Source organism: Clarias gariepinus, chromosome 9 (assembly GCF_024256425.1).
Source record: "Clarias gariepinus isolate MV-2021 ecotype Netherlands chromosome 9, CGAR_prim_01v2, whole genome shotgun sequence".
NCBI classification, from domain to species: Eukaryota; Metazoa; Chordata; class Actinopteri; order Siluriformes; family Clariidae; genus Clarias; species Clarias gariepinus.
The window spans coordinates 27,294,652-27,306,691 of NC_071108.1; the positions used below are offsets into that span (position 1 = coordinate 27,294,652).

Genomic DNA, 12,040 nt, shown 5'->3' on the forward strand with positions numbered 1-12,040 from the left:
CAACAACGAAGTTGAGGTATAGACTTGGCCTCTAAATTCTGCAGATCTCAGTACAATTGAGCATCTGTGGGATGTGGAAAAACATGCCTGATTCTTTAAGGCCCTGTCATGAAACTTACAGGACTTAAAGGAGTTCTAGTGGAGTCCATGCTTCAAAGGGTTATGCTGAAAAGGGAGACCTACTCAAATGCACCAAAAATACTTAACAGCCCCTCTGTAAAATTGCACGGGAAAGTCTGCAAAAGCTGCCTATTTGTGTTTTCTTCAAAAAATAAAATAAATAAAATGGAAAATTACTTATGCGCATTGCAGTAAATGAAATATCTGTAATACATTTTTTTAAAGAAAAAAGCTAAAGCATATAATTTTTACATCAAAATTCTAACACGTTGTCACTATTTTTCGAATTTATTTCCATATATGTTTTAATTGTATATGTTTGAAAGATTCTGCTTTGTGACAAATGCCATTATTAAAAGCGTTATGCAAATTAAAATTGCATTAATACGCTCGTGTTAGACGGACATGTCCCTCAGGGGTAGCCGTAGAAATGTCCGCTCTCGCTTTCCGTATTGTTCCTATTTGAATTGAGTGGCACTTTGTTCAGTAAAAGCAGCTGAATAAAACACATTCTATTTGGTTTTATTAAGTGTTAGTGCTCCAAAATGAACGTCCAGCCCTCGAACCCCAATAACCCCATTGTGTTTTTTGACGTGACGATCGGAGGACAGGTAAGAGCAGCTTTATGGAGCTCACGCTAGCTCACGTGTTATAGCTAACTGACCGTGTAATTGAAAGAGCGCGTGACAGCGGGGTTTCTTTATAAAGTATAGAAAATAAAAGTTAAAACTGTTTTAATGTTTTCATAAATGCTGGAATTAGCTCTGATTTAGAGAGGAACTCTCATAAAATTATGCTAAGGTTAGTTATTTGCTGCTAGCGCACTGTTTGTAGCTGGATAACAGAGCGACATGAATTAGCTTAGTATAGTGAACGCTTTTAAAATATGTAAATTTATTACTTAACTATTTAATTATCAGTGGTTATGGCACCGCAAACTAATTGTTTTATGAATTCTATAGACATAAATAAGCAGTAGAAGGTGTGTGGCTGTGAGGAAAACGGAGTCTTACTAAATACATTCTAAGTAAAGACGTGGGAGGGAAAGAAGAGGTGATCAATCTTTGGAAAGCTTTGGTCGGCAGTGATTGGCCGTTGGGAACAGTGGTGGTCAGTGATTGGCCGTTGGGAACAGTGGTGGTGAGTGATTGGCCGATGGAAACAGTGGTGGTGAGTGATTGGCCGTTGGGAACAATGGTGGTAAGTGATTGACCGATGGAAACAGTGGTGGTGAGTGATTGGCCGTTGGGAACAGTGGTGGTGAGTGATTGGCCGTTGGAAACAGTGGTGGTCAGTGATTGGCCGTTGGAAACAGTGGTGGTGAGTAAGTGATTGCAAGCATTAACGCACTGATGCTGAATCGCGTGAACCTGCTTTCTTAAGTCATTTTGGACAGTTATTAATGTCTAGTGAAAAAATAATCACTAGATATAGAAGTAAGTCTAAAAAAGCCACAGAATCTAGAGACAGAAACTTGTAACTGACACCTTAGTGTAGTCCATGCCTCATTAGCCGTGTGTGTATGTATATGAATATACAAAATACTTATTAGAAGCAGATGTTCTCAGTCATTTTTCATCAAAAATAGTAAACAGCCCCCTGTGATTTCTTTAATTACTTAGTATAGTCAAACCCCTGTATGAAGTACATGAGCTTTAGCTGTTATTTTATTCTTGAATTATATTTTAGTGCGGTTATGTTATGAAAGCTATGCTATTCCAATGAACAGTAGCTCAGTGGTTAAGGTGTTGGACTGCTGATCAGGAGGTCCTGAGCCCTGATGCCACTGGACTGCCTCTGTTTAACCCTTGAGCAAGGTCCTTTACCCCCAAGTACACAGATGGAATCCGGCATCGAGCTGGCAACCTGACCCCATTAGTAATGGCCAAGAGACAACGTATTTATCGCTGGAGAGTAACTGTTGCCCAATGTGCAGGATGGCACATGGATGGACCCTATCCTATCCTTCCCTTTCTCATGTTCAGGCATGTAGGTTATTAAACTGTATTAACAAAATCACTAACAATTATCACAGTGCATGTCGTGCTATGTTTATAGTACGCATAGGTGTAATTAACAGGGGATGGGGTGCTGTATCCTCCCCATCAATTAAAACTGTCCAGTACAAACCTCCCAAATGATTCAAATAATGATTAATTTAAATTACTGTTGTAAATCATGATTTAGTAAAAAAAAAAAAAAAAAAAATCTCTACAATACAATCTCTACTATACAAATTTGGTGCCTTTTTATACAATGTGAATAATTTTTTTGCTACTAGCTCAAATGCACTGAACTTGCAGGGCTTCAAAATCCACCTGTACTTATATGCATGCACCTTGTAGGGTATATAATAAGGGCACCCGTGTCCTCTCTAATCGTTCGGCTGGGAAGTGTTTAGGGTTGAGTGCAACATTTTCAACCTACTCAGAGAATTGGTTGTGGAAACGGAAATTTACCTGTTTAACTCTCTCACTCTCAAAGAGGTTGGATTATAAACACCAGCAACAGAATTATAATTTTTAGTATTTCAGATATATTGTGAACATTTATGAATTTTTTTACACTATTCCCATGCCAACAATGCACATTCACACACATTGTTGGCACTATGCAAAAGCATAATTTTGATGTTTTGAAGTACCCTCCCTATAGTCCTGATCTTGTTCTATTGGAATGTCACCTGTTTGCTTCCCAGGAAGCAGCTCTTCGAGGGCTAATCCCTAGCTAAACAGCGGTGCATTTGTGGCTTGCAGCTCAACCTAAAAACATTTTTAATGAGGGAATAAAAAAAAAAAGCTATACAAAGTGTATTAAAAGCAAGAAGATTATGTCGAAAAGTGATCTTAAAAAACTAAAAAGTTATTTTAAATAAATCCTACAGCCTGAGTGCTAATCATTTTGACTCACCCTCGTATATGTTGTTCTTCAGAGCAAGTTAATAGGTCTGTATTTGTAAACTTTTACATACAGCAAAACTCTTTTAAAGGTAAGAAGTGCTACTTTGTCTACTGTTGTGATTAGCCATGTTGATTTGACCAAAATTTTGGGGACATGCTCCCAGTCTAGTCGGAGGTTGGAAATTACTGAACTCCAGCCGAATGCAGAGTAAAACACAGCGGGGCATGTGGTAGGTAAGCAATCCATGCCAAGGTGGTGTTATACTACATGACATGAAGCAAGAGTATATGTTATGTGTAACATTGTGTGTGCGGAAGCAGCAGCAACATGAGCGCTATTGTTCATATACAAACCTGTCTTGAGTGTTTAGTGCATTGCTTCCTCACATGTCAGAGTCAAAACACCAGTTTTTCAGGTTTCCCTATTTCAAGTCAAAGCTAATACCACAAATAGCTTTGTTTGTTTTTAAGGTGTATCTAAAACTACTTCCTTTAAGGTTAGAGTTCTTCCAGTTAGGGTTAGAACTCTACAAAATAGTTGCAACAAAGTCTAAGCCACCGACTGATCGGACAAGGAAGTGCTCGCCCTATTACCCGGAGATCGCTGGTTCGGTTTCCGGGTAATGCTGTAACCTCTCGCAACTTTGTGGTCCCACATTAGTCACGGCCAATCAGGGGCGTCTGTGAGCGAATAGTGCTGTTATGCTGCTCCCAAACGGCGAGCAGTTCGAAAAGATGCGGTCGTCTGGCGTCACATGGTTCGGGGGAAACACGGGATAGTCTTCGGTCCTCCTGACTAAGTGGTAGTAGTAGCCTTAATGTGGAAGCCCCTAGTGACGGGGAGGAATTGGACACGACTAAATTAGGGAGAAAATCGAGAAAAAAATTCAAAAATAAATAAATAAAAGAAAAAAAGAAAGTCTGGAGTAAAACATGAGTCTAAGCTCTAAAAGTTTAAAAGAGGGAAGTCTTAGATTTTATCGAAACAAATGTAAAAGTAATTTCAAACAAGGGTAGACAAGGAAGTCCCTCAAACCCCCTGTGTGTCATATGAGGAGAAGTGTAAGGGATTAACCTAAGCAGATTAGAATCTAATTCCTTAAATCATTCTCTCTTTAGATCTAATTATCTCACTTCATGTACAGCCTCTAAGCAGTTTTTGGATCAAAGCAGTTTTCTTTTACCTCTCGCGGCCCAACCTCTGATAATTACCTCTGCATATTATTTTCTCTATTGTTTCCTTTTCACCACACTTTTCATTTGTCAGTTTTTACATACCACGCCATTATAACGTACCGCAATCTCTTATCCAATATCTGCCTTAGCTTACACACAAGGTAGTTTATGTATCCTTGAGTGGGTCATGAAAAATGAATTTTAGAGAATTTGTCTTATTGGATACATACATAAAGTATTTTTGTGATGGAAGATTGTTTGTAAAACCAGTTAATGTTAATTGTGGACCTATTTGAACTAGACAAGTGAAAGAATCCTCGTGTTGTTCTTTATTGGTGATATTTTTGTGGATTTGTGCTCCTTTATTTTAATTTTATTTGTATTTTTTTAGCTTTTCTTTAGAACAACGATCCCTAAAGACTTAACAAAAGCTTCAAAGGACAAAGAAAGGCTTGATTTGTCAGCATTGAAGCATACAGAATGCTCATGCATCAGTAGTTGCTAATAAAAAAAAATAACTTTATTAACAAATGGGATTGGTCAGTAAAGGCAGAAATCACCAGAGATCTACCATTACGATCACATCACATTAGCTAAGTGCTAAGTTAATGTGCGTCACGATTTTTAGGTATCACCATTTTATAAATATCCCGATTCAATATACATCTCGAATCATCTGCAGGATAATAGAGGAACTGGAACTGCAAAAATTTAGCTTTTCAAATACAAACGTATAACTTAAATTAAAACACTCCTGTTTACACTGCTGCATCAGATTTCTTGGTAAATCTATTAATGTGGATTGCAGTAAATCAGGCTACATAACCTGGATGCAGTATGCAAATGTAGTGCAATTTAACAATGAAATCATCTCTACAGGAGTATGCAATCTAACAGAATTGAAAAAATGAATAGAAGAGCATGAAATATGGCATGACACAATACATTTTTTTCTTTAATATTCTGAGATAATATTTATTACAAAAATTGCATTCAGAGTCTGAAAATAAAACCTTGGTTTTATTTTTATTTTTTTTAAATATATGTTTTCCAGGTGTGTCTGTGCCTGCTTACCACAGCGAGCTTACACAAGGCACACATTTACATTTGAGTTTACATTTGCATTTGCTCCCTTTTCCCTTCCCCCCTCAATTGAAAGTGCTGTATGCATACATGCGATCTAGGTTGTATTGAAATGAGTTATGCAGCTCTTTTCTGATTTGCAACAGCTGATTACATGACAGTATTGTAAAGGTGTATGTAAGTTTTATTAGTATTTATTTTATTATTATGGCTCTAAATACACTTTGCATCAATAAGCTTCTTAATAATAATAATAATAATAATAATAATAATAATCATACCTGTTAGACCACAGTGTCATTAGAGAGCTTAAAAACAAACCTGCCAAACTTGTTCCTGTCAACGTGGCAAAATAATGTTCTTCAGGCATCTTGAGCTGTTAATAATTATATAAATTATTAAAAAATAAAAATTTATATGTTTAATAAAGGGGAAAAACATGTAGTAAAGATCTTATTAACTTGATAGATCAGACAAAACATCCAGCCTGTAAAAGCGATGTAGTTGCTGAACCTGCTAAACTGTGTTTAGTAATTACACACACTGAGACCTGGCTTTGGTGATTTCTGTCCTGTTTGCCTAAGCGATAAAGTTTCCTAATGTGTTATCACAGTTGCCATTTACCCTACTGATATTGCCATAGCCCACAATCTGCAAATGAGCACTCAAACAAAGCAGGGGATAAACTCTCTGCCTGTGTTTACTCAATCGTGTTATTAAAAAGAAGTTCTAAAAATTTAAGTCACTCTTTTACATCGACAGTTCACCCCTTCATCACATTTGTTTTAACAGATTGCAAGGTGTATTGCACTTATGTATCATTATGCTTCTGTATCATATTTAAACTACAGCCTCTCCTGGAATAGGCCGTATTTGCATGAAAATCACATTTGAAGATTTCATCCCACTGTTCGTCCCAATATTTCTTAAATCCTCTCAAATAATTCTGATTAGAGGTTCCAACTCGGACGCTGATCTGATCAGATGTGTGTTTGCATGCTCAAAGCATTGAATTAGGGTGTAACTTCTTTTGACGTGAGCAAAATGGTGCTGCCCCGCTTGTTAGTGTTTAATCTGTCGGAAATATAACAAGAAGAAGAAAAAGTATAACGTATTGTCACGTCACCTAAAGATATCATAACGAGGGAAACTATTAGATCAGTTGATTACATGACTGACATTTACCTATTAAACCAGATATCAGCTCTCTTATTCCGATTTAAAATTATTCCTGATCAGGTCAGAATAATTGGTATATTCATAGATGGTATATTAGTAAAATATAACAGATCAGAATATGACAGCTATTTTGTATCTGATTATAAACTGCATTGATTAGATTTGGTATTCAGTGCACAGCAGCACAAATTTATAAAAGCGTGAATATGGTCTCTTTACAGCACAAACAGTAATGCTTCAGATACTGTAGGTTATTTATTAAAATTGTGCATGGACATTATACGTTTAAAAATATGTAATATGGTGCTGGAATTTAGCTTCGATTCGCTTCTAGCTTCGATACCCACCTTGGGTCTGTGTTCATGGAGTTGTGTGCGTTTTTTCCAGGTACTCCACTTTCCCCCCCATTTGTCAAGGAAATCTAGGTCTAGTATAAAATAGAAAAAAATGGTAATAAAAAAACACCACTACAACACTGTGCGGTGTAGGATCTTCCTGTCACCTCTTGTCTTTATGCCACACATGTTCAGACTAATAGTAGTTCGTGTCCAGTCAGTAGGGTTGACTCCTCAGTCTTGTCCCTCATAGACTTTTGTGTTGGCTACAAACTGGCCATTTTCTGAACTTAAATACCAGTAAAAGCTCCATGGACAGATGTCATCTGGCAGTGTGCAGAAAGGTCCATGCTTAGTGCTTCTGTACCAGAACGCCACGCCCACCAGTAAACTGTTGGCACAGGCCGTCCAAAGGAGATTGACACTTGCGTAAGCCGGTACTGCAAATCCCAGGAGATCACAGACGATGCTCATTAGCAGGTAAGGTGTCCAGTTTGCTGCAAAACAAATCACCAGGCTGATCACCAAAGGAGGATGATCCTGCTGGTTTATCATGCGTGTTTCCGTCATAGCTCCCAATTCAAGCTTTTCCAAATTTTTTGAGAAAGCTAGATCACTAATCGACAGTGAGCTTGTCCCTTGCTTGTCCAGTTTGTTAGCCTGGCAAACCCAGCGTGGGAGCTTCCTGCAGTGAGACAGAAGTGCAAAGCCTACAATTACGAATAGAGTCAAACTGAAGTAACTGACTTCTGAAGATCCTTGTACAGGACACACAAGAGACTTGACCCCTTGTTTATACTCGATGGTCAGCAGATCTGTCTTACTGTAGCAGGATGAGTAAAAGATAGCCAGCATCCACATCAGCACCATCGCCACACAGTGGACAGCAGTCCTGCCTACTGACTTATAACCAAAGCCCATATGCTGTTGGAGTAAACAGTCTAAAGCTCCTGCCAGAAGAACAGGCAGAGGTAGTAAGGAGTACACCGTGGAGCTGTGTGAAAGGCTGAAGCACACAAATTCATGGGTGACGGGGTTCTGTCGGAACAGCCACGCCCAGGAGATGAAGCAGATCAGCAGCAGGTCAGCTATGTATATAGAGATGCTGCAGACACCAAGGAGTGTTTTGGGAATGCTCCTTAACCAGAAAGACAAGACGAGTGTGTTCAGAGCAACTTTGGCAAAAAGTAAAATCAAGTACTGCAGGGTGGCATCATGGATGCAGTTCCCATTTTCTTCCTGGAGTACAGCCATCATGATCTCTGTAGAGTGGTGAACCAACATCTTGGCAGCAAGTCGTTTCACTTGATGTGATCACGGATGTGATCTCTGGTGGAGAGAAAATACAGGGAAGACGATTAGAGCATGTGAGACCACTCAAGGAAGGGTTAAATGTGGAACTGCATACTAAAGATACATGGATGAAATTTGAGTCTTTTAAACATTGAATCACATACAGCAACGACCCTGCTGACCTTTAAACATCTTTAAACAATGAGCATATTCTGCTCAGACACATGGAAAAAAATGTTGAGAGCATGACTTCAAAAAAAGTTTCTACATAAGAAAATATTATAAGTAAACTTAATAATACTATAGTGCCTAATAAATATAATACTTTTAAAAATGTAATACTACTATAATACAAGAAATGCTATATGGCACTATAAAAAGTCCGTAATTAATCTGATGAATATTTGCTTTAAATATAGTCTTATTGATAGAATTTGTGCAGTTTTATAAGAAAATGCGCTGCTGAGTTTTGCTAAATATTCTGCAGAACCAGCCATAGTCCTTCTGAGAACTTTGTCGCACATGTTTATGTTTTAAAGTGGTCTCTCATAATGTGCTTTCTTTTCTGGTCAACAGATATTATCCTGTAAGATATCTTTTGTAATAAATGTACTTAATACAGTAATTAGATAAACATGCCTAATACAGTTTTTACAAAAAACACAGGCTGCGCAAGACTGTAGTGTAGACACAATTTGCATAAAGTATTTTTAGTCATGCCTTTCATGTAATATTGTGCTGATTTCTAGTAGAGACTGGGTAAAATCGATTACGTAATGATTTATTATTTTTATAAGAGAGATTGAGCGGTCATTTAGCCAGTAACAGGAATTGACTGTTTTTCAGCTTGGTCAGTTTTGGACTTGATTTTCTACTGCATGCATTAGTCTCTGGGTGCAACACAAATCATTTAAATGATGTTCCTTTTTTTTTTATTTGCACGCGTTGAAAAGCCCCCCCATCAGCCTTTTTCTCCAACATCTGTGTGTGAATTAGTCTAAAATCCTCACATTACACACACTTACACCAGTCTAAAAACACCACAACTGGCCGAAACAAGTTAGAAGAAGAAACTGTTCAATGCGCTCAATACTTTGGAGGCATTTCAGGCGGTAAAACATTACAGTTTCTTTTTAATCCTGCAGGTGACACAATAAACTTTTCAGAAGTTAATTATTTGTTAAGTTTGTTTAGAAATAATTATTGTGGATTACAAGGATAAATGTTTAGGTGGTGGCTGGTGATTCCTAATCCTGATTTATAGACTCACCTGGCTCACCATTATAAAACAAAATGTGCAGGGAACTAAAAGGGATTAAGTTTGTTTGGTGAACAGTTTTAAATGTTAGTAAACACGCAAGCGAGGAGATCTAGTTAAACCAAACGTACTGTACCACTCTACACAGCTCCACAGGAAATCATATTCTTGCGCAACTGGTACCCGGGAAAGACAGTGACTTTGTGCTGTGCTTAAAACATAATCCTCAGGATTTGGTAAGTCTTAACCACATATGTTCACATTCACGCACACACGACTTAGACTGTGCGAGTGGACACATGTCGCATAAACAGTAGCTGTGTATCCTTGTTAAGGAAATAACCTGAATATAAAAAACGGCTGATGATAAAAAATTTTTTCCCTGTTTCACGCTGTTATTTCTTGAGATGGAAACAAAAGATTGTGTCAGAAGAATTTCTTGTTTAACAAGAAATTAAGGATTCCTAAGATCTTTGAAGAAATGATTTCCTGCACACCATATTTCAACATGATAGTGCTTAATTAGGACATAGTCTGGCATTTCATTCAGTCATGCAAAACAGGAATTGTTTTATATTCTAATTAGTAGACTTGTTATTTTAAATAGAAAAATAAAAAATAATTACAGTGCCATTTTTAGTGTCACTTTCATAACAGCATTTATTCCTACATTTTCTTAGACAAATGGAGTCAGGAAAACTATTCACTCATATAAAGCGCATAACAGATATTACCTTGATCGTTCAGCTTGTTTTGTTCTCCCGCTGAAGATATAGACGCTGCTACCCCATCAATAATACAGTGTGTTTATGGAAGCGAGTAAAGTGTTCCTCAACCGAGCAGGAGAGCGAGTTGCTTAGCACGGACGCTCCTCCTTTAGCTCTACCACGCCTATTCCACCTGTAATCTGAAGCGCACAGCTGCTTCTCACCACACCTGTCATTGTCTGGCTTTCTCTGGGTCCTAGAGAAACACTCCCATTCAGGTTTCTCCAGACATACAGCTTTAAATAGATTTTTTTTAATTGTTATTATTTTTGTTGCTGACTTTTGGTAAAAATTACCAAAAAGTAATTATAAGAATGAAGTTGTTTGCATTAAGAGATGGAGGCCCAAACCATACCCAAGACTTTATTATAAAAATGTTTTATTGCTTTTGTTGGTAGCGAGAACAAGATCTTACAAAATGATTTAGATGTTGCCTGTGGTGAGGATTAGACAGCGCACTATTTAATGCAAAAAAGTAGTGAAATGATAATGTCTAAAAAAAAACAAAACATGAGAAGTCAGAGCAAGAGTATCTGTTAAAACTACTGCTTATAAACATGTAAATAAATTTAAATATAATGTAATTTTTAATACCGTTTTCTTACTTATTTTTTATATTTTCTATTTAAACGTATATTGTCTTTATTCTTTAGGAGCTAACCCAATATAATAGAAGGAAAATACAGCAAATATTAACATAAAAACTTGTTTTTTGGGTGTGTAACAGGTTTTAAAGGGAAAATGTAGTTCAGAGCATGACTGAAACTAGTCCTGAAATTAATACCCCCCTGGGGGTAGATTGCTTCTCATATTCAAGTCGATCAAACAAAGTAAATTTGAGCCCTCAAATGTGAAATACTCTGCAAAATGTTTTACATAAATTGTAAGGGTAAATTTGGCATTGTTATTGACGATCAGTTAAGTGTAAATCTTAGGATACAGGCTTAGAAACGTTAATGCTGCAATTCCATGTAAAATCCAATCTTACCATGGGAAAAAACTAGGCACAATTCACACAGATCTTACCAAACCACACTGATGCACAAAATACTACAGATGTTTACTCTGGAATTGAGCAGTAAAATTTAATTTAGTGCTGAGCATCAAAATTGATGAAAACTACAAAGTAAAAAGGTACAAAGGAAAGAGAGAGAAAAGCACTAGAATAAAATGTCAACAATAACACATTAAAATATGAGTATATTGAAATATTTATCATTACTTAGTTTGGTTAACCCTGTATTTTTATTATTTGTGTATTTTCTGTAAAATGTTAGAGATCAACACTGACATCACAGGCTAGTGGTGCTACGTTGATATTTAATAAAATAAAATATTTAAGACGTTTTCTTTGATATTCAGCATATTTTCATATGCACAATACAATCCAGTGTTAAGTAAGATTGGGTACATCCTGATTCAATATTTCCTGATTTTGTTGCAGTTCTAAACAATCTTGGCAACTAATTAATTCAGTAGGATTATAGAGGAACTGCAACATTTTACCACCTCATATCCAAACATTTTAAAAAAAAATTGGTCAGTTTGGTGCAATGTCTAAATGCCCACACCCCTCCAATGTTAAAGTAGTGGAGATGGAGATGAACTCCACAATGCAATATACACTGGGTTGCAACTAATTAATCAAAAAATTATCGTTATCGCGATAATGGTATTTTCGCAATATCTATATCGCAAAGAGTTGCGATAAATGAAATCGATGAGTGTATGTACGTAAATAAAAAGGAATGATTGAAAGTAATTCATATTGTGTTGGCAGGTCCATGGTAACAGCAAACCAGAAATCAAAATATCTCCTGAGGGTTTTAAGTCATTCATAGTGTTTTGAAGTCTAAATATTTGCAACTTTCTTGACATATAGTTTCTTTTTAGTCTGAATTAGATTTAATTACATCGCAATGCTCTATG

At 36.8% G+C, this 12,040-nt stretch overlaps 2 protein-coding genes across 2 annotated transcripts in view; one reads left to right on the forward strand and one right to left on the reverse strand.

Moving 5' to 3' along the window:
- The first annotated feature begins 537 nt into the window (after nt 1-537).
- Nucleotides 538-12,040, forward strand: part of ppih (peptidylprolyl isomerase H (cyclophilin H)) — a 37,075-nt gene continuing 25,572 nt past the window's right edge. The window contains exon 1 of the mRNA XM_053504418.1: nt 538-731. Within this exon, the coding sequence (XP_053360393.1) occupies nt 666-731 (66 nt within the window). The 5' untranslated portion in view covers nt 538-665. The remainder of the gene's footprint in view (nt 732-12,040) is intronic.
- Nucleotides 6,001-10,188, reverse strand: si:dkeyp-100a1.6 (probable G-protein coupled receptor 160). Its single transcript, XM_053504417.1, has 2 exons — nt 10,079-10,188; nt 6,001-8,122 (listed from the first exon to the last, which is right to left on the reverse strand). Exon 2 carries the CDS (start codon nt 8,075-8,077, stop codon nt 7,028-7,030), a length of 1,050 nt encoding a protein of 349 aa, XP_053360392.1. The 5' UTR covers nt 8,078-8,122; nt 10,079-10,188; the 3' UTR covers nt 6,001-7,027.